The 23,278-nt window shown below is 44.0% G+C and overlaps 1 protein-coding gene across 1 annotated transcript in view; it reads right to left on the bottom strand.

Annotated features, from left to right (window-relative positions):
* Positions 1-13,897: 13,897 nt before the first annotated feature.
* The window catches only part of BACE2 (beta-secretase 2), a 68,173-nt gene continuing 58,792 nt past the window's right edge, over positions 13,898-23,278 (bottom strand). Inside the window, exon 9 of the mRNA XM_049785430.1 lies at positions 13,898-14,349. Coding sequence (XP_049641387.1) covers positions 14,096-14,349 — 254 coding nt within the window. The 3' untranslated portion in view covers positions 13,898-14,095. The remainder of the gene's footprint in view (positions 14,350-23,278) is intronic.

Here is a 23,278-nt window from a genome sequence, read left to right as displayed (position 1 = left end):
TAGTTGTACATAAGATTATAAAATAATTATTCTATACTTTAAAAGTTTTTATTTGAATAAATGGAAAGAGTTAATATTTGTGAAAATTATTATTGTAGAAGTTTATACTTGTTACCTGGCATTCATGGGAAGATACACTGCCAATCTTTCTTAGGAAAGTTTTTTTAATGCTATACAGGTGTTTCTATGTAGGGAGAAAACACAGCTGAGTTAACTTTACTCTTATTTCTTGCTTTATTTCAGGGTAAAATTTCCCTGCTAAAATTAAGCCAGTTTAGTGATTGCATTTAAGCTATCAGGTTATCTACGACCAGTCTGTTATAATCAGTAAGTAACTTCCACATAACCAACCTCTTGGTTGGGATTTAAGTTAAGGCCTCTAAAATTCATATAATTCAGTAAAGTACAGAAAGTTAGTTGCTTTTCACATTTTAACTTCAAATTTTATTTTCAGATAGCTGAATGATTTTATGTATGTTCTTAGCATAAATTTAGTAAGATTGGAGAAATCTCCTGTTTGGGACACCTATTGATAATATCACACTTTAATAAAGTTATCATATGACCAGGATTAAATTTAAAACTGTCAATGAAATTAAGTTCTTAACAATATCATGCACTCACAAAATTAGCAATACTATCTAAAAAAAGGTTAACCACAATTAATTGCAACATTATTCAAGTAATTCTTTTTCTTTCTTTCTTTCTTTCTTTCTTTCTTTCTTTCTTTCTTTCTTTCTTTCTTTCTTTTCTTATCTTTCTTTCTTTTCTTTCTTTCTTTCTTTCTTTCTTTCTTTCTTTCTTTCTTTCTTTCTTTCTTTCTTTCTTTCTTTCTTCTTTCTTATCTTTTCTTTCTTTCTTTCTTTCTTTCTTTCTTTTTTTCTTTTTTTTTTTTGTGGTTTTTGGGTCACACCCGCAGTGCTCAGGGATTATTCCTGGCTTTAGGCTCAGAAATTGTTCCTGGCAGGCATGGGGGACCATATGGGATGCTGGGATTCGAACCGATGACTTCCTGCATGAAAGGCAAACACCTTACCTCCATGCTATCTCTCCAGCCTCAAGTAATTCTTATTTTTTAAAAACTTCTATTAAAGTTAGAAAAACTTGAAAACCTTAAAAAAAAAAAGAGTGTAGTTAGTTGTTGCATACAAACAATAGGCTCCCTGAGGAAGATTCTCTCCCCCTCAGGGAATTGAGCAAGATCTAAAACCTTAAAGCGGCTTGGATTTAAAAGGCAAGCAGATCTTTTTTCTACTTTTCTCTGAGACCAGTTTTGACCTAGGAAAAGCAGCTGGTTAAAGTTTACATATCTACAATATACTTAGTCATAGTAAAAGGCACTCACTGTTTCAACACATGATTCCAACATACAATCTCAATGCACCAGTCAAATGAATTTTCAGATTCATTCAGCACACAAATTGACAAACAGTATAAAGATGAGTAACAGGTAAAAAGATAGAAGAGATGAGAAAAATATGTGGGAAAGTTTTGACATCTCCAAAATTCCCGTCAGATCTTTGCTGGTTATGTAAAAAAAATTTTTTTTTGGAAAAGAAGGACTTTTTAGAAGAATAAGAGCCAGCTCTAGTTAAATAGTAGTTTTAGAAGAAGAGGAATAGAAAAAATTATTAAGTGCATTTATTTATTTCTTTAAATTCTTAGTTGGTAAATTCCTATTTTTGTTGCATCAGATGTTACATGTAATTTTCTAGATACATAGCAAGTTTATATTTTTGCATAAAATTGAGCAGAGACTTCTAGTAAAACTTTACTCATTTTTAGATGTTAGTTAGCATGATGTTTAGACACATATCCTTTTGTATATCTCTCCCCCACAAGGTATATGATAAGTTAGGTAGAACATAGGGCTGGAAAATTTCTTTGCTTACACTATCATCCCAAATTAAAATAATTGCACTTTTAGCCACATTATTTGCTAATCCTCCAAGAGACCTAATATCTCCTTCCCCTGAATTCTTATAGATATTAAAGGTCTTTTACATTCTAGTTCTTGATTTCTATAAGGCAAAGTTTGCCTTAAGGTGTCCTCATATTCCTCAAACATTACAGGAGAACAAAACTCTGCAGCACCAGAAGCTGCAGTATTTGGGCTAGTTCGTTCTATAAAATTTCTAATTCTTTGCATAGGAGAAGCAGTAGCTAAAGCCAGAGGTCTATTTTTAAAGGCTTTTTTCTCCAGTTCTGAGTCTACCTCATAATTCAACCAATTTTTACATCCTTTTACAGAATTTATCATCTCAGAAGGCCCATGATTTTATAATGTAGCTTTTTGAGCCATATTCAGGTCTATCAACTTTAAGATTACTAATTTGTCTCCATATAGAAGAGGACATTGCCAGATGGGTGTTTTTGTGTCTTTTTGTTCCTGAGATTCCAGAATGTCCTGATCCATCGTATTCCTTAAAGAAGCAGGAACTAACTTTATGTACATATAACCTAGATAAATTACTGTAAGTATTGTTTAGTTAATGTAGTTATGAACTTCTACCTTAAAACATTAGGAAAAATCTGTTTACCTTCTCATCTTAAACTTGTTGTTGTTCAGGGAGTCCTAGGTACTCTGACGAGGTGCCTGCTTCATGCACCTAAAAATAAAAATTAAACAAACAAAAAAAAGTGAGAGAGACAGCTTGCTTTCCTCGATGGCTCCCAAATGTTTAGCTCCCAATGCTGCTGGCATCTTGCGTCTCAGCATCTCTAGTGGGGAATAAATCCTTCACGAGAAGAAAATGGGTAACACGAGCGGCTGAATATGAAATATGAAATAATGAAACCACACACAGAGTATGTGTAGGTCAACACATCTTCTGGCAGAAGTGGGACAAGTTTTATCTTTAAGCAGGGGGCTTTATATGGGGCAAAGCCAGTCATAGGCAGTTTACAATCACAAAGCAAAGTTTAACAGTAAACAATACTTGGGGGCTGGAGAGATGGCATGGAGGTAGAGTGTTTGCCTTGCATGCAGAAGGAGGGTGGTTCAAATCCCAGGATCCCATATGGTCCCCCGAGCCTGCCAGGAGTGATTTCTAAGCGCATAGCCAGGTGTAACCCCTGAGCGGCTGGATGTGGCCCCAAAACAAAAAACAAACAAACAAACAAACAATACTTACGCTAAGGGTGTGAGCCATAAGGATTCTGAGTTACAAAAGAGAAGGTTATAACTGAAGGCAGCTCTTGGCAAGCTTACTTCAAATACAAAATCAGGGATTATTAGGAAGTAGAAAATATTTAGGAACTCACTGAGCTGGGCTCTATTGTATTAGAGGTCAAGTAAAGGAAGGAGCCAAATCCCCTAAGGTGTGGCTCCCATTTTCTGAGAAGAGTCAATAACAGGATCAGTATTCTGACTACGCCCTTGATTACCAGAAACTGAAGCTGAAAGGACATATATGAAAAAGAGAAAAAATATTGTCTTTACTTTTTGGTGCTAAATATTATCCAGAAAAGGGGTTCTCTTACTAATTTTTGGTGCTGGAATTTCTGAGTCAAATTATTTGATAGAAACCATTTTTGCCTAAGATTTTATAAATGAGAGGGCCAGAGAGATAGCATGGAGGTAAGCATTTGCCTTTCATGCAGAAGGTCATTGGTTCGAATCCTGATGTCCCATATGGTCCCCCATGCCTGCCAGGAGCAATTTCTGAGCGCAGAACCAGGAGTGACCCCTGAGAACTGCCGGGTGTGACCCAAAAACCATACACACACACACACACACACACACACACACACACACACACACACATACACACACACACAAAAGAGAGAGAGATAGACAAATAATGACATAAAATGTAAGACCAAGCATGGATTTATCTCTTCGGGAATTCCTCAACTATCCACACAGGGGAAAGGCTTCCACAGAGGGCCTTTTGAGGAATCCTGTGGGGGTTATTTCAGTTCTCCACACCAGGAAAATCTGGGGATACATTTGCTGTCTCCTGAGTTCCCCTAAGTTTATGCATGCTGTGGCAGGAGACCTCATTGTATTTGATTCAGGAATAGGCATAGAATTTTCTGTGCAGTGAATGTTCGTTTCTGCCCTTCCCTGTTTGACACACTTGCTTCCTTCTGCCTTCCCGGGAAACACGTTTTTTGTTTTTGTTTTTGGGCCACACCTGGCGGCACTCAAGGGTTACCGTATTTTCCGGCGTATAAGACGACCCCTTAATTTTGCAGTTAAAACATAGGTTTAGGCCTCTATTCGCTGTATCAGACAGAACGTTCCTGTGCTGCAACTGTATGGACCTCAGTGAGTCAATCACAACAAGCAAAGGTTCAAAGGTTCTACTGTCATAGACTTCCTCTCTGACTCTGGTCCATCTGAGCAGGCTTTTGACAGTGTAGGTTCGGGTCCAGAACATTGTCTAATTCGCATGCATCAAAAGCCTGCTTGGATTGGCTGAGTCAGAGAGGCGTGAGAGCAGCCTGGCAGTGATTGGTGCAGATCATCGTCTCATTTGCATGCATAAAATTGTCTAATTTGCATGATTAAAGCCTGCTTGGATTGGCCGAGTTAGAGAGGCAGATAGAGTTGGAAAATTTTGTTTCGTGGCAAGATTCAGACAATTTTTCCTTTAGCGGCATACTGAAACATTTTTCGGGATATACTCGGCCTATAAGACCACCCCCGATTTTCAGTTGACTTTTTTTGGTTTCAAAAGTCGTCTTATACGCCGGCAAATACGGTACTCCTGGCTCTGTGCTCAGAAATCACTCCTGGTTTGGGGGACCACATGGGGTGCCAGGGATTTCTGTCCCCGAGTTGGCCAAATGCAAGGCAAATCATACCACTGCGCTATCCCTCTGGCCCCCCTGGAAGCACTTTCATGTCACGTGTTTCCCTCAAGACTGAATCACTTTTTTCCTCCTTAGAATTCCCAACAGTTACTCTTATAAAACAAGAGTTTGGGCAGAACGATTGAGCCCTGATCGCTGAATAGGCTGGTTATTCCGACCTGCACTTGAAGGAGAAAACTCAAAGCTTTGGTTGCCAAAACTCTGAACCACAGCCAAAGTCAGGGTCTCAGATATGACCTGGATAACCCCCCAGTATCTCCACTTCTTGAGCATTTTTCTGGGGGTGGGGCGAGCTTTGGGGTCACACCTGGCAGTGCTCAGGACTCACTCCTGGCTCTGCACTTAGGGACCATTTCTGATGGAGCTCGGGAACTCTGCAGTGCCCAAAATTGAACCTAGATTGATCCTATACAAAGCAAGCGTCTTCACTGCTGTACTGCCTCTCCAGCACTTCTTTTTCTCTTTTTTTGGGTGGTGGTGGCATCACCTAGGGATGCTCAGGGATTACTCCTGGCTCTGGGCTCAGAAATCACTCCTGGCAGGTTCCGGGGACCATATGGAAAGTCAGAGATTGAACCTGGGTCAGTTGTGTGCAAGTCAAATAAATGCCCTACCCATTGTGCTAGCACTCCGGCCTCTCTCCAGCATTTCTTTGAGGTTTTATTATTATTATTGTTGTTGTTGTTGTTGTTGTTATTATTAATTTATTAGTATTATTTTTTGGGTCACACCCGAAGGCACCCAGGGGTTAGTCCAGGCTCTGTGCTAAGAAATCGTTCCTGGCAGGCTCAGAGGACCATATGGGATGCCAGGGATTGAATCAGGGTCCGTCCTGGGTTGGCTGTGTGCAAAGCAATCTCCCTACCGCTGTGCTATTGCTTCTATTGATTCAGCTCCTTATTAATAGCATTAATAACAATACTATTCATAATTACTCTAACTACTAGTAATAGTGAATGGTCGCTACACCCGGGGACACAGTTCAGGATAAGTACAGATGTGATCCCCAGAGCTTTACAACAGCCCCACCTAGTGGCACAAGTGCGGAACAACACTAGTACCGCGTTTCTGCAAGAGGCAGAAACAGGGCTCCTTTCCTGGATGGATCGTATCGTGCCTTGATGGGGCCAGGGGCTCTCCTCTCCTCCCAGTAGCTAGCGCTGAGGCCCCTTCCGGCTTGTCCAGACAATGGAAAGAATCATCTACTCAAAGATGAGCTGGCCTTGCTCCCTGCTGGTTGAATGGTGCCCGTCTCTGCAAATTAGGGGTTTCCTGACTATGCCCCTCTTGATGGTCATCTCTCTGCAGAAATGCTGCACCATACATCTGGAAGGTGCGACATGCCTGTGCATCTGGGCTAGGTATGACTCTAGAGAGCCTGGTTTTGGTAGGTGGGCACAGCTGGATACCCGGAACAAACTTTTGGCTGGCTTGCTGCTAGGGCAAGCCTCAGGGTTTCTCTAAATTTTTTTTGTTTGTTTTTGGGACGCACCTGGTGGCACTCAGGTGTTACTCCTGGCTCTGCCCTCAGAAATTGCTCTTGGCAGGCTCAGGGGACCATATGGGATGCTGGGGATGGATCCACCGTCTTTCCTGGATCGGCCACGTGCAAGGCAAATGTCAGTCACTGTGCTATTTCTCCTGCTCCAGGGCTGTTTTCCCACCTGCAAGCACAGGTACTATGAGAATGGTCACAGTACACAGTCTCCCACAGGGGCTAGGGTGCCTGCTGGGAGCACCTTTCCCAAGAATCCCACACTTCTTCCCCCTCCCCAATGTAACAGTGCATTGACCCAAGTCCCATCCCATCTGCTCCTTGGTACAAAGTGACAGGAGGGAGGTGGGGACCAGGGCATTGTGAACCTCCTTCACCCAACTGCTGCAACAACACATCCCTCAACCCACCATCACCGCAGAATTGAGGCACCCCAAGAAGTCTTCGGGAAAGGAAACTCCAAACCCAACACATCAGAAGTATGTTTTATTCAAACAAACCCAAACAAAATCCCCCCTTTGATGTCCTCCTTGGTGGCGTGAACCTATCTTCAAGGGATGGAAGACAGAAGTAGAAAAGTAAGATTGCGTTAGAAAAATTTGGGCCAGAGAGATAGCATGGAGGTAAGGTGTTTGCCTTTCATGCAGAAGGACAGTGGTTCGAATCCTGGCATCCCATATGGTCCCCCGAGCCTGCCAGGAGCGATTTCTGAGCACATAGCCAGGAGTAATCCCTGAGCACTGCTGGGCCTGACCCAAAAACTAAAAAAAAAAAAAAAGAAAGAAAGAAAGAAAGAAAACTGCAGGTAAGCATTCAGAACGTGGGCAGGGCAGCTGTGGAGAAATTAAGAATCCCACTTGGACCACAACTCCTGGCCTGCCCTCACCCACCGACTGTAAATCCTCATGGAATGCTGGAAATCGTGGGAGATCCCCAAAGGGACATATAGAAGCAGCGAAAGTGTTTTCAGAATTACAAGTGGCTGATTAAAGTGACATACAAAAGGGATTTACTCAAGGGATGTACATAAAAGCCTTTTGTAAAGCACGCTTGGGACAGTCTGATTTGGAAAATTCAGAAAACATCACAGCTGGCATTAAATGTCACTGTGTGTGTGTGGTGTGGTTTTGGGGCCACACCTGGTGGTGTTCAGATGTTACTCCTGGCTCTGTATTCAGGATTTATTCCTGGCAGCCTCGGAGGACCCTATGGCGTGCTAGGAATTGAACCAGGTTGACCATGTGCAAGGTAAATGCCATTCCTGCTGTGCCGTATCACTCCAATCTCTCTGAACATCACCCCTTTACAGAGAGAAGAGATGCCATTTTCAGGGACTGAACACAGGCTGTCCATTTTCAGTACCTTTAGCTGCCAAGTGACAGAAGTTGCGGAAATGCCTCATTTTCAAGGAGGAGAAACATCATATCTAGTTAGCAGAGGGCAGCACTCACACATTCCATTCTACAGATTCCAAGGTTCAACAGAACTGTGGACCACACTGGGAGCAGCCAGCAAGTGACAAAGGAAAGGAGAAAATGATGATGGCCACTGTTACTAATAGGACAAAGACATGCACTTGGACGAGAAAGCGAAAAGGAGGAAGTTCCTAGGGGTTGGTCTCCAGGAAGAGATTCTTTGCTTTGTTTTTTTCTTTGTCTCAGGATGATCATTTTCTAATCATCCTTCACTAGTCACAGGTGACAGGTGACACCTGTCCCTTGTCTACTGCCCCTTGAAGGGGCCAGCGCCACTCGCTTCTGCCTTGTGTTGAAATGCACATCTCGACCCCCCAGTGAGGAGATTTCTGTGGCAAAGATCTGGGGGACCCTGTTTCACTAACCTCAGGACAAATAATTTTTTTTGAGAGCATGCAGCCTTTTTTTTTTTGTTGTTTTGTTTTGTTTTTTTGGGCCACACCCGGTGACGCTCAGGGGTTACTCCTGGCTATGCGCTCAGAAGTCGCTCCTGGCTGGGGGACCATATGGGATGCCGGGGGAATCGAATCATGGTCCATCCTAGGCTAGCGCAGGCAAGGCAGACACCTTACCTCTAGCGCCACCGCCTGGCCCCTGGCAGTCATTTAAGACCCAACTCTCAGCTCTCCAAGAAACCTACAAGGTTTCTCACTGCAAAGCTCCGTTGGTGATGCCCTTTGGTATGTGTATGACAGGTAATGTAGACTTCACCTTGGAAATATGATGACAGATGTTTCTCCATCAAAGTACAGTTCCTGTGTCTCTGCTCCTAATGGGAAGGGCACATGCTGAGCAGCCAGATGTGGGGGAAAGGGAGCGAGAAAGAGCATCCCCTTTCCTGCCCTTTGCTGCAAGGTAGTACACTCAGACTTGTCATTTTGAGAAAGTAACACTGGGGAAACCTTTGGGTGGCAAAGACCACATGAGCTGGGTGTGTCCCTCCTGTGTGGAACTGGGACCCCCTTAACTCTCTCAGTGCAGCCTTGGACCATGGCTTCCTTCCTTCCTTCCTTCCTTCCTTCCTTCCTTCCTTCCTTCCTTCCTTCCTTCCTTCCTTCCTTCCTTCCTTCCTTTCTTTCTTTCTTTCTTTCTTTCTTCTCTCTCCTTCCTTCCTTCCTTCCTTCCTTCCTTCCTTCCTTCCTTCCTTCCTTCCTTCCTTCCTTCCTTCCTTCCTTCCTTCCTTCCTTCCTTCCTTCCTTCCTTCCTTCCCTCTCTCTTTTTTTTTTTTGTTTTTTGGGTCACACCCAGCGGTGCTCAAGGGTTACTCCTGGCTCTCCGCTCAGAAATCGCCCTTGGCAGGCACGGGGGGACCATATGGGATGCCAGGATTTGAACTACCGTCCTTTTGCATGCAAGGCAAACACCCTATCTCCATGCTATCTCTCTGGCTCCTTTCCTTCTCTTTATTTTGGGCCACACCAGCAGAGCTCAAGGCTTACTCTTCATTCTGCACTCAGGAATCACTCTGGTAGATCTGGGATCAAACCTGGGTCAGCCCAGTGCAAGACAAATGTCCTTCCCCACTGTGCTATGGCTCATTGGGCCCCAGGAATGACTTTCTTGCTAAGTGCTGCTGTTTTGCTTCCCTACTCCATGGTTCAGTCTCCCACTTAGACTGTACATGGCTACAGGATTCCAGTAAAGTGTCCTAGGGGCCACAGTGCGCAGGGACAGGAGCTGAGTGGCTGGCAGCAGAGAATGGGGACACAGGAGGAGTGTCTTGGGCCCTCTCAAGCTCCTCTTTAACTAGAAGCTTGTCTGGTTCTGGGAACTGGGTGGCTGGTCCCACAGGCTGCCGTGACCTGGGGAATGACTGTCTTCCCAAAGTAGCTGCTCTCTCCTCCCCACAGCTTCCACCACTGAATCACTACCCCAGAGCCTGCACCCTCAGGTCTTGTCCTGCTTGGGGTCAGGTCAACTTTGGCCAAATGGAATCTTCTAGTTTTGATTACAGAAAGTAATAAAGTATTCTCTAAATAATGCAAAATGAAAAATAGAATTTTCTAGCTTTGGATGCAAAGCAAGTTATCACTGTCTTCTGCTTTTTCTTCCTTCTTTCTCTCTCTTTGTTTTTTTGGGTCACACCCGATGGTCCTCAGGGGTTACTCCTGGCTCTGTGCTCAGAAATTGCCCCTGGCTGACTCGGGGGACCATATGGGATGCCGGGATTTGAACCACTGCCCTTCTGCATGCAAGGCCAACGCCCTACCTCCATGCTATCTCTCCCACCCTTGCCCTTTTTAAATAGATGGTAAATCCTGAGAAGTAACTTTGAGGAACTACAAAAAGGGGAGTTGTGCTGGAAATCATCCACATGAGCTCCCAGGCCATTTTGGAGTGTTTTAGCAGGCCAAGAAAGATGACATCTCATTCTACTGTCTTCCCGGGTTCTAGAACTTTTCAGTTGCTGCTCTTCCTGAAAGAAAGTGTTTTTCACCTGGTTCAAACAATGCCTACTGCCCGATGCCATGTTTCCTCACCACGCCTAAGCTAACATCTGACACCTGACTTCAGCGAGAACATTCTGGAAGCTTCAGGTTGGCCCAGCCAATCACACAAAGCTCTTATTTGATTCAGAAAATGTCAAAGCAGGGCTGGAGCCATAGCACAGCAGTAGGGCATTTGTCTTGCACTCTGTTACCCGGAAAAGACCTGGTTCAATTTCTGGCATCCCCTATGGTCCCCCAAGCCTGCCAGGAGCACTTTCTGAGCCCAGAGCCAGGAGTAACCCCTGAGTGCCACCAGGTGTGAGCTAAAGACAAATAAACCAAAAAACAAAACAACAACAAAAAGGCAAGGCAAAAAAGATGAAAGGGGATCTTGGAATGGGCGCTTCTTCCTCATAAGAGTTAATTCTGACATTTTTGTTGACTTACTTTGGTTGCAGCTTCCGTTTTCTGTTCCTACTCTCAGGACTGCGTTTCTCCCTGCTCGTTATTTCATTGGTAAGCTGCCAAACGTTCAGCTATGAAATTCCGAGAACCTATTACAAATGTGCACAATAACTTCTGTTGTGTGGAATTTGTCTGGCATGAAAAATCTGGTATCTCTCCTGGCAAAACCTGTAGTTTTACATTCCATGGTGTTTAATACTTCCCCCCTAAAAACTCCCAAAGCCAAAAATATAAAAATAAATTAAAACCACAACCCCTACAACCTTTTCGCTGCAAGTTTTTTCCACTGAAGAAATCATCATTTCCACTAAGTTGCTGAGTGAAAAGCACGGTGGCATTTCCCCCAATTATTTGGCTTCCACTAATAAGGATTGAGTCTGGGAAACTTAATTACTGTTGTTTATAGGACAGGCTTGGTGTCTCGTTTATTCCCCATGACACCGGGAGGCAGGAAGCCAGAACTCGGCGCTGGGCTCTGCATGACAACTGCTCCACGTGGGAAGGAGAAACCCAACACGTTTTCCTTTGTGGGGAGTTCAGGAAAAAAATAATCCGCTCTCCCCTTTCGCAGAGATACTGCCCATTTTCCCAGTCACGAGTCCAGGGCCTGGTGCACACTCTCCAGAGCAATGAGGATCAGGGAAGTCTTGCATTGTGCCTGACCTACTTTTATCTTGCTTATCTGTGTTCTATCATGAGTTAGTAGAAGCTCTTCCTGCTTTTCGGGGGGTTCCTTGTGTTCAGGAAAACACCTCTCCCCCAACTCCCGTGGTCTCATGTGGGGTCCTAGGATGCCTGAGCACTTGCTCTGGGTTCATGGAAACATTTATGCAGGCTCAGTGCCTGGCTGACACTCAGTTCTCCTGGCTGGCAAGCAGTAGGACCTTTAGAAGCCAGAGAGAAGTCAGACACTCAGTCCCTATCTAATTTTTCTTTTTCTTTCTTCTTTCTTTCTTTCTTTCTTTCTTCTTTCTCTCTCCTTCCTTCCTTTTCTTTCTTTCTTTCTTTCTTTTCTTTCTTTCTTTCTTTCTTTCTTTCTTTCTTTCTTCTTTCTTTCTTTCTTTCTTTCTTTCTTTCTTTCTTTCTTTCTTTCTTTCTTTCTTTCTTTCTTTCTTTCTTTCTTCCTTCCTTCCTTCCTTCCTTCTTTCCTTCCTTCCTTCCTTCTGTCTTTCTTTCTTCTCTCTTTCTTCTTTCTTTTTTTCTCTCTCTCTTTCTCTCTCTTTCTCTCTCTTTCTCTCTTTCTCTCTCTTTCTCTCTTTCTTTCTTTCTTTCTTTCTTTCTTTCTTTCTTTCTTTCTTTCTTTCTTTCTTTGTTTGTTTGTTTCTTTCTTTCTCTTTCTTCTTTCTTTCTTTCTTTTCTTTCTTTCTTCCTTTTCTATCTTTTTATCTTCCTTCCTTCCTTTCTTTCTTTCTTTCTTTCTTTCTTTCTTTCTTTCTTTCTTTCTTTCTTTCTTTTTTCTTTCTTTCTTTTTCTTTCTTTTCTTTCTTTTTTTTCTTTCTTTCTTTCTTTCTTTCTTTTCTTTTTCTTCTTTCTTTCTTTCTTTCTTTCTTTTCTTCTTCTTTCTTTCTTTCTTCTTTCTTCTTTCTTTCTTTCTTTCTTTCTTTCTTTCTTTCTTTCTCCTTCCCTCCCTCCTCCTTCCTTCCCTCCTTCTTTTCCTTCTTCCTTCCTTCTTCTTTCTTTCTTCTTCTCTTTCTTCTTTCTTTTTTTCTCTCTCTCTTTCTCTCTCTTTCTCTCTCTTTCTTCCTTTCTCTTTCTTTCTTTCTTCTTCTTTCTTCTTCTTTCTTTCTCTTTTCTTTCTTTCTTTCTCTTTTTTCTTTTTTTCTTTTTCTTTCTTTCTTTCTTTCTTTCTTCTTTCTTTCTTTCTTTTCTTCTTTCTCTTCTTCTTTCTTTCTTTTTCTCTTTTTCTTTCTTTCTTTCTTTCTTTCTTCTTTCTTTCTTTCTTTCTTTCTTTCTTTCTTTTCTTTCTCTTCCTTCCTTCCTTCCTTCCTCCTTCCTTCCTTCTTCCTTCTTTCTTTCTTTCTTTCTTTCTTTTTTCTTTTCTTTCTTTCTTTCTTTTCTTTCTTTCTTTCTTTCTTTCTTTCTTTCTTTCTTTCTTTCTTTCTTTCTTCTTCTTTCTTTTCTTTCTTTCTCTTCTTCCTTCCTTCCTTCCTTCCTTCCTTCCTTCTTTCTTTCTCTTTCTTTCTTCTTCTTCTTTTTTCTTTCTTTCTTCTTTTTTTCTTTTCTTTCTTTCTTTCTTTTCTTCTTTTCTTCTTTCTTTTTCCTTTCTTTCTTCTTTCTTTCTTTCTTTTCTTTTCTTTCTTTCTTTCTTTCTCTTTCCTTCTTCCTTCCTTCCTTCTTCCTTCCTTCCTTCCTTCCTTCCTTCCTTCCTCTCCTTCCTTCCTTCCTTCCTTCCTTCCTCCTTCCTTCCTTCCTTCCTTCCTTCCTTCCTTCCTTCCTTCCTTCCTTCCTTCCTTCCTTCCTTCCTTCCTTCCTTCCTTCCTTTCTCTCTTTCCTTCCTTTCTTTTTCTTGCAACACACCCAGAGGCGTTCAGGGTTTATTCCAAACTTCATGCCCAGGGATAACTCCTGGTAGGCTCTGGGGGACCTCTGGGGGTGCTGAGGATTGAATTCAGGACAGCCACATGCAAAGCAAGCACCCTTCCTACTATACTATTGCTCCAGCCCCAACATTCCTATATTTCACAAACAGCTTTTAGTTGCTGGAGACAGACTTTGATTCCAGGCTTTGGAATGAAGTATCACACACACACACACACACACACACACACACACACACACACACACACACACACACACACACACACCACACCACCCCATCTGCAAGAAACATTGTTCACGAGGAAAGTTCCACTTCCCGTCAGCAGCCCTCATGGTTTGGACAACTACCTACCAAATGCTGACGCATTTCTCTCTGAATAAGGATCTCTTCCAGCACTTTCCAGGGTGTGTTCTAAAGTAAGAGAGAGCCTGTATTCTGCCACTCCCTTCTTTCCTGTCCATAGTGAGTCTTGCCAAAGTAGTGTGACCAATAGGGAGCTCCAGAAAAGCAAAACACAGCCTTAGGAAATGACACTAATGTTTGCATTTAGGGTTTGCTTTTGCTTATGTGTGTGTGTGTGTGTGTGTGTGTGTGTGTGTGTGTGTGTGTGTGTTTGATGGCATGCTCAACCAATTTGGCAGAACCAGTATCAAAAAGCCTCAAACCCAATGCATTTCATTTTTTCCCCTCTGAGAATGAGGGTTTTGTTGTGTTTGTTTTATTTCTTGGAAGGAAGGGAGAAGAAGGAAGTGTTAAAAAAAAATCCATCAAGTAACAGTGACTCTGTCTGCAGACCTCCGAGCAAGGGGCTGAGAGTCAAGTAAGACTCGGAGTTCAGGGAGCAAGTCAGGCCTGCTCCGGGCAGATGGCCTCATTTCCAGCGATGCCGGACCAATGAAGATTCGTCGTTGACTACCTCGGCATCCCCGGGGAGGTGCCGGCAGGGCCGTGGCAGTAGCAGCAGGATGATGAGGATGAGGAGAATGAGCCCGCACACGCTCAGCAGCACATAGGAGATGATCCAGAGGAGTAGGTCGTGCTGGGGCAGTGCTGGCACACAGTTGCTGGCCACGTCAGCGGTGGAGAAAGGCCCTGAAATCTCTGACACGGGCACACCTGCGATTTCTGGGGAGACACAAGAGAGGAAAGCCCATGGCTGTGATAAGCGCATTCTTGAGGCCTGAGGAGAGATATGGAACCTGGTTGGAGTGAGCTAAGTCTTGGCATGAGCATGTGTGGGCATCTGAGGAGCTGTTGGAAGCACATGCTTTCTGGGGGTGTCGTGTCACCCGTGTGCCCAGAGAGCAGCTGTCATCGTTGTCTCAGAGCAGACTGGTGAGGAAGGCAATGCCATCTGAGGAGACACCTTGGGTTTGACTCCATGGATGGGCAGAAAGGAGTTGCAAGAAAAAGCATTGTCTGGGCTTGTGTGCTCTGTGTGGGTGACCAAATTGGCACCAACTCAAAGCTTCTAAAGGGATCCCACTTGGCCTGGGGAGGGCTCAAGTCATCCCACCTCTGTTTGATGTCCCCTTAGCTATGCATGGAGGGTCCGACTGCAGGAGGGGTGAGGGATGGGGCAAGCATGGTCCAAGAGTGATGGAAGAAATGGTGGAGATCCTCGGTCATTGCTTCAAGGTCTCCCAGTGTCCCCCTCTCTCTAACCTGCAGACTGAACACTCCAGGATTACCTGAGCTCAAACTCTGTGTTCTCAGGGGGCGGGGGAAGAGAGAGAAAATGGTGAGGAGAAAAGCAACAGATATGTTTCTGAGTGGGTGAAGTGATGTTTGTTTTAGAGAATGTCAAAGTTCACACCTGGAATGTGTGTGCTTTCGAGTTGACCATGCCCATTATTGTGAGAAATTCTCACCATGAGAGTTGGGAAAACTCAGGTCTGATTTCATCAGTGGACCCCGCTAAGCTGGCAACAGAAAGTCTGGGCCCCCAGAAAGAGTGAGAACTGTTTTTGTTTTGTTTTGTTTTGTTTTTGGGTCACATCCAGTGACACTTATAATACCTAGCTACCAACCCCAAATAAAGGTATTTCCCCAACTTCCTTCTTCCTTGAACCTCTTTTTTTTTTGGTTTGTAAAAGCCTACCTGGATTACTCAACCTTCCTTCCCCCTCCTGGAATTGGGAATAGTTTTGAATAAAGAAAGGGCTGTTCTGGCTTTTGGCACAGGCAGAGAGAGCATGAGGAAAAAGGCCACAAATGCCATGAACATCCTTTCCTGACTGCTTGGTGAATTATTTTTTTTACCTCTACCCTGGTTCTTAGACTGTCCACCTAAAGGGCTAGAAACAAGGGGTGTGTGGGTGAGATCAAAACTCATGGATTTTTATTTTACAACACTCAAAGGTTATTCCTGGCTCTGAACTCAAAATTCACTCCTGGCAGTGCTCATGGGTTGTTGGAAATTGGATCTGGGTTGACTGCATACAAGGCAAAAGCCCTCTCAGCTGTTCTATGGCTCTGGCCCTGAGAGCTCTATTTTGTAGAATATCTGGTGAGAGATGAGTCATCTGCAGGTACAGAAGCAGAAATTTTAAAGTGTGTCAGTGATCTACAAAGCAAGGGTGAGAGCACCTCAAGGCCACATGCACAGGATGAGTGCAGTGAGAGCATGAGCACCCCAGGATGCCCCCCAAACTTCCCAAGGTCCTGTCAAGTCACCCAGATCCAGCTTCCCCTTTAGGTTCCTGCTCCCAGGACAAGCCTGTTTGAAATGTGTGAAGGGCTTTGTTCTTCCTTCTCCTATGAAGCCTCAAAGAAAGTGAAAACAGGGACAGTAGCTGTCCTGGGGATCCTGTGGAACAGAGCAGAAGGATTCCAGAGCAAGCCCTGGTCCCTCCCTGCTGCAGGGGGGACCCTGTAGGAGGGATGAAACCTTTCATCTCCCTGTGAGTCTAGAGAAAGACTGAGAGCAGATGGAAGCAAAAATGGTCCAGGGGCAGCGGCTCTATCTGGACTTCAGGGCCGTTGTGTGTGTGTGTGTGTGTGTGTGTGTGTGTGTGTGTGTGTGTGTGTGTGTGTGTGTGTGTCAGCATGGTGGCCGATACAGCAGAAAAGATGATTCAGATCCAACGATAATGCCCATGATGTAACTGATAAAGTCTAACAGCTCGACCGAGAGTCACCCCAAAACCCTCGCCAAGGAGATGAGAGGAAAGAGGAACATGGGTGACGCAGGGGACAGAGCAAACAGAAGGAGAACAAGTAGACATGCCTCTGGCCCTATCAAACATCTCCTCCAATCTGGAGCCCAGTTCAGGGTCCTGTGGGCCACACGATGCACAGGGCCAGAAAGGAGATAGGTGAAGCCTTGTGAAGGGCCATCTGGGATTTTAGTCTATGTTTTTAAAAATATTTAAGATTTTATTAGGGCATTTTTTAGTCACATCCGGGACACTCAGGGCTTACTTCTAGTTCTGCACTAAAGAATCACTTCTGGTAGGGCTGTGGGGATCAAACCCGAGTTGAAGGGGTGAAGCACAGCAGGAGGAGCATTTGCTTTACTGATCTGGATTCTATCATCTGCACCCCATAGGGTTCCCAAGCTTGCCAGCAGTGATTCCTAAGTGCAGTCAGAAGTAACCCCTGAGTGTCACTGGGTGTGGCTCAAAAAATCAAACCAAACCAAAACAAAAAAGATAAAACCTGGGCGGATGCATGTAACATCCTGCCCACTATGTACTATTGTTCCAGACCTCTCCCCCACCTTTTTTTTTGCTTTTGGTTTTGGTCACACCTGGTGATGTCCAAAGATTACTCAAGGCTCTGCACTCAGGAATTAGTCTTGGCTGTGCTTGGGGAAACATACAGGGTGCCAGGTTTTGAGCCCAGTTTACTTGCATGCAAGGCTAGTACCCTACCCTTTGTACTAGCTGCATAGTCCCTCTGATTCATATATAGATATTTTTTGGGGGGGGTATAGTGTATCTACAATCAGGAATCACTCCTAATGAGGTCAGGTGACCATATGGGGTGCTGAGGATTGAACCCCGGTTGATGATAAGCAAGAAAAACATCCTATCTGCTATACTATCTCTATGCACCCTCTTCAAATCTTATTTTTGTTTGCTTTTGTACCACATATAGCAGCACTCAGGGGTTACTCCTGGCTCTGCACTTAGGAATAATGCCTGGCAGTTTCAGGGGACCCTACTGGATGCCAGGGACCAAACCTAGGTCAGCAGACTGCAAGGCAGTGCCCTCCCTGCTCTGTGCTATAGATCTGGTCCTTCAGCTTCTAATTTGTTGTTGTTGTTGTTGTTTGTTTTTGGGCCACATCTGGTGATGCTCAGGGGTTACTCCTGGCTCGGCTCTGCGCTCAGAAATTGCTCCTGGCTTGGGGGACCATACTGGACTCCAGGAATCAAATCCAGATCTGTCCCGGGTCAGCCTTGTGCAAAGTAAAAGCCCTACCACTGTGCTATCGCTCTGGCCCCTTCAGCTCCTAATTTTAAAATAATATTTTAGGGACTGGAGTGATAGCACAGTTGGGAGGGCTCTTGCTTTGTCCATGGTTGACCCAGGACTGACCAGAGTTTCATCTGCATCCCATGTGGTCCCCTAAGACTGCCAGGAACAATTTCTGAGCAAAGAGCCAGGAGTAATCCTTGAGCACTACTAGGTGTGCCCCCCCCCATAACATTTTAAAATGTGGAATCCTGTTTTAGCTCACAGACCATACAAAAGAAAACAAAACAATAGACTAAAGGCTTATAGGCCAATATCTGTAAAGAAAATAACTCAAGAGGGTGCTGGAGAGGTAATGCAAGCAGTAAGGGAACTGCCTTGCCTGCACTAGCCTAGGACGTATTGTGGTTTGATCCCCCTGCGTCCCATATGGTCCCCCAAGCCAGGAGCGATTTCTGAGTGCATAGCCAGGAATAACCATTGAGCATTATCGATGTGGCCCCAAAACAAACATACAAAAAAAAAAAAAAAGGAAAAGAAAAAAGAAAATAACTCAAGAGCAGCTAGTTGTCAAATGAGATAAAATTATGACACTAGGTGATACTCCCCAAGAGAGTCCCTCTGAGGGAAAGTATTTAGTGAGGGGGGTGTCATGTTGATCTGGATAGGAAGAAGCCCTGAGTGTGTTCATAAGGCTGGAACTGACAGGGACACACTGATGATGTTTATCCATCAACAGGCCAACCCAGGCTTCAGTGTCAGAGCCAAGAACATGTGGGAGAGAGTGGGGAACCTTCCAGAAGAAGCAAACCCACACGTGTAGATAGCAGTAGCCCTTTCTCAATAGCAAAAGTTTCTCAATGATTGAGGAAGACAGAGACAACAGGACAGAGTGCTCTGGGCCGCCATGACTGATGGAAAACCTGGGTTTCCCACACAGCAGCTCATTCGACTGGGCCAGAGACATAGCACAGAGTGGAGGGCACTTGCTTTGCACATGTAAGACCCAGATTTGATTCCCGACACCCCATAGGGTTCCCCAAGTCTGCCCAGAGTAACTTCTGAGCACTGAGTCAGGAGTAGTCCCTGAACACTGCAACAGTTTGGAGCTATAGCACAGCAGGGAGGGCTCTTGCCTTGTAAGGGATGAATTTAGGTTCAATTTCCGGCATCCTACAAGGTTCTCTGAGCACCATCAGTAGTGATTCCTGACATAGAGCCTCGAGTAACCTCTGAGCATTGCTAGGTGTGGTCTCCAAGAAAACAAAAAGTACTGTGACTATTTACCATGAGACACAATATTTTGGGATACCAAACAAGTACATTTAGGTGTCTGCTCAAGGTCCTGGGGGTGGCTTGGTAATGGAAAACCTGATTTGTATGCACGGAATGATGAGTTTGACCCTGGGACTATCCTGCATGGCAAGTGAGATACAGTCACATGATTCTTTGGAGTTCCCAGCCAAATATGACAGTCAAATGTGATGCTGTTGGTCCTGAAGTCCAGGTTAACAACATAAGGGTAAAAGGAAGGAAAGTCTCATTTCTTACCTTGCTCTCAGGACCAGAAATCAACACCAGGAAAGCTAGATCGTCCACAAGGTCCCTTAATATTCAGAAACCAAAAAATGCTTTACTACTGAGGGTTTACTCCTGTCTCTGTGCTCAGGGAGCACTCTTGGAAGTGCTCAAGGGGCGATATGAGGAGCTGGGGATCAAATTCTGGTGGATACCGAGCAACACAAGCACCTGTACTATCTCTCTGACCCTAGATAACAATATTTATTTATTTATTTTGGGGCTACACCTGGCTGTGCTCAGGTTTCTGTGCTCAGGTCTCTGTGCTCAGGAATTATTCCTGACAGGACCAGAGAAGGCCATGTGGGGTGCTGGGGTCCAACCTGGGTCTGTTGTGTGCAAGGCAAATGTACCTGCTATACTATCACTCTGGCTGGTTCCCAGGTAACTTTTTTTTTCTTGCCACATTCAGTGTCTTGGCTTTGTGCTCCGGAATCACTCCTGCTGGTGTTCTGGGGAACATATGGGATGACAGAGATCAAACTCAGGTTGCAATGTACAAGGCAAATTGACCCCCAGATAACAATCTTTAAGTGTATAAAATATCTAGAATTGATCTTTGGTTAAGGGAAATATTTTTCTTAGTTTTCACAACAAAAAAGAAAAAAAGAAAAAGAAAAAGCTCCATAGTCTAAAAACAAAATGAAAAAAGAATACATTTTGTTTCATCAAATTAAGAACTTCTCTTGGGAGGACAGTATGGAGAGAATGAAAGGAAGAAATGTTTGCAGTCACATTTTTGTTTAAATATTTGTATTCTGGGGCCGGAGAGATAGCACAGTGGTAGGGCATTTGCCTTGCACATATCTGACCCAGGATGGAACTCAGTTCGATCCACTGCATATTATATGGTCCCCAAGCCTGGAGCGATTTCTGAGCACATAATCCCTGAGCATCACCAGATGAGTTCCAAAAACAAACAAACAAAAAGCAAACAAAAGCCAAAAGGACGAGTGTCTCAATAGACGAATAGACAGAAGGTCTAGTCAAAATCAGTCACATAAACCCATGAAAAGAGATTGAAGAGCATCAAAAATGAGAGACTAAACTGGAACTGGGTACCCCTAACTGTCCACCAAAGTAAAAATGAAGAGTACTGTTACATGTTGGGGAGCAAGTGGAGGACAGGAAGCACATGCTGCTGGGGGGGAGTAGGAAATGGCAAAACCAGTGTTAGCTGAAAATGATAAAGTCAATGGGAATGCTTGGCATTGACCTATCACTGGGCCCAGACACCCCATTCCTCGGTATTCACCCTGAGAAGTAAAAATATCTCTTCTAGAGCCTCTATATGCCTGTTCAAAGAGCTTTATTCATTCATTCCTTCCAGCCCTACTCCAGGAAACAATGCCAAAGCCCAACAGCTGAAGGGGATAAACCAAGAGTGTTCTATCTCTCCAATGACGTTTCAAGAGAGATAAAAAGTAAATAGATGATAGATAAATTGGTGGAAAGAGAGATGGATGAATAGGTAGATGATAGAATGATGATAGGTAGATAGATAGCTAAAGTGATCAAGGCTACATAGAATCTGAAGCAAAAAGGATGCATCTCAAAATAACCATGCTAAGTCAAAGTCAGGAAAACAGCACACACTGTAGTTTCATTTATATAAAAATTTTAATCCAGAGGAATCATCAAGAGTGATCTTGGTCAGGTTGGTGGTGGTGGTGGGAAGACAGTGCTGAGCACTTAGCATGGCAGGGAGCACAGCAGATAGAAAAAACACAAGCACACAAGAACCTCCCAGGCCAGAGAGAATGGTTGTATGTTACACTGTGGTGGTGATGAGACCCCAGGAATATGCATATGTAAAAATTCTGCAAATGGGGCCAGAGTGGTGGCACAGCGGTAGGGTGTTTGCCTTGCACCCAGCTGACTCAGGACAAACCTCGGTCCCCCAAGACAGGAACGATTTCTGAGCGCATAGCCAGGAGTAACCCCTGAATGTCACAGGGTGTGGCCCAAAAACCAAAAAAAAAAAAAATTCTAAAGCAAATGGTGCAATGCAAGATGCCAGCAGGAGAGAGCAGCTGGGAACAACCAGCCTGTGAAACCAAAGTATATTTACAATACACCAGTCCACAGCTGGTTAAACACATTTACCTAAGTTTACCTAAATTAATTACCTAAGTTAATCAGAAAAAGAAAAAAAATTTTAAATACTCAGGCTTTAGTTTCAGGTGGCATTCGTTACATAAGATGTACAGACATTTCCCCCATTTTTTTGTATGGGGGGGTGTGTCTTATGGTATGAAAAAATATGGTAATTCAAATTCACGTTACTAAGATAACTGTAGGGATCAGTGAGATAATACAGTGGATGAAGTGCTTGACTTACACATAGCTGACCAGCTTCAATCCCCCACATCCTATATGGTTCCCTGAGCCCTGCTAGGTGTAATTCCTGAGTACAGAATCAGGAGTAAGCCCTGAGCACTGCTCAGGTGTAACCTGAGGTGTGACCCCAAACCAAAAAAATAAAAATAAAAATAAAAAATAAAAAGAAGAGAGACAAGTGTAGAAACACACCAATGGGTTATCTACAGGAATGATTTCTAACACACACGTACTACTTTTATCATCAGAATAGTGAAAATATGGGGCTGGAGAGATAGCACGGTGGCGTTTGCCTTGAAAGCAGCCGATCCAGGACCTAAGGTGGTTGGTTCTAATCCTGGCGTCCCATATGGTCCCCCATGCCTGCCAGGGGTGATTTCTGAGCAGATAGCCAGGAGTAACCCCTGAGCACCTACGGGTGTGGCCCAAAAAACAAAAAACAAACAAACAAAAAAAGAATAGTGAAAATATTTTTAAAAATACTTTTTGAAAGCTAGTAACAATTCAGTCAAGTTTTGTGTATTCCCTGGAAAGGAATCTTGCATTTGCTCAATATTAAGGGAGGCGGGCAAAGACTTTTGAAGGTTTATTTTTGGAATTGGATTTACCAGATGGCCGGTGCACTGGTTCGTACACACACCACCAGCTCCTTGGTCAAAGAATAGATTTTAATGTTTCTCCTGCTTTTCTTTATGGTTGTGTGGCATCTCAGTTTAAACACATGGATCCTGGGCTCAGACTTGGTCCAAATCCTTAAAAGCGTTGTTTTTGGCTGAATTACCAAATGCCTTAGCCCATGGACTCCCTCTTGCTATTAACAGCATTGATAAGAAGCAACCACTAGGAAGTTGAGCAAGTTCTTAGCAATGTGAGTGGGGCTTCCTAAGCATTGGTTTGTCATTTTAGATTCTTTTGTCAGTATTTTGAGTTGAAGCTTTAATGCTTTGCTTTGTCTTGTCCACCCGCCATCACTACTCAGGTTAGCTTGAGTTGACAGGAGTGTAGGAAAAAGAAAGACCATCAGTCTAGGGTGGGTGGGCTTTCCAGAAGCAATGAGTAGAGTGTGTGATGCCAGATGCACTCATTGGCACTGAAGTAACTTCTGGGCACATCTCAGCAAGTTAACTGGGCAATGTTCTGTGCTCATGGTCAACTTGATATTACCTCACTTACAGAGACTTGATGATCTATAAGATAACATGAAGCCAGGGGCCAGAAAGATAGTATAGTGGCTAGTGTGTTTGCCCTGCATGCATGCATGCAGGGTTCAATCCCAGGCATCCCATATGCTGCCCCAAGTACCACCAGGAGTAATTCCTGAAGCAGAGTCAGGAGTAACCCCTGAGCATCAGTAGGTGTGGTCCCCCTAAAACAAAACAAAACAAAATCCCAAGAAGCTGGGGTGTGTGTGTGCAAAGTACAGTGGGTAAGGCACTTGCCTTGCATACCAGCTGCTGGTTTGATCCCCTGTACCCCATATTTTTACTCAAGCCTTTCAGGAATGAATTCTGAGCACAGAGCCAGGAATTACACTTGAGCAAGGCCAGATGTGGCTAAAAACAAACAAACAAAACCAAAATAAACCAGAAAATGATGCTAAATTTTTACACCTGCATCTTGCAGGGGGTGAGGGGGTGGGGTTTGAAACCCTGTCATGTTGGCTCATCCCCTCAAGTCCTTCAGAGAGGCATGTCTTGAAATTCAGTTGTTACCA

The sequence above is a fragment of the Suncus etruscus genome, chromosome 13, assembly GCF_024139225.1.
Source record: "Suncus etruscus isolate mSunEtr1 chromosome 13, mSunEtr1.pri.cur, whole genome shotgun sequence".
Taxonomy (NCBI): domain Eukaryota; kingdom Metazoa; phylum Chordata; class Mammalia; order Eulipotyphla; family Soricidae; genus Suncus; species Suncus etruscus.
This window is presented reverse-complemented; position numbering and strand designations above follow the sequence as displayed.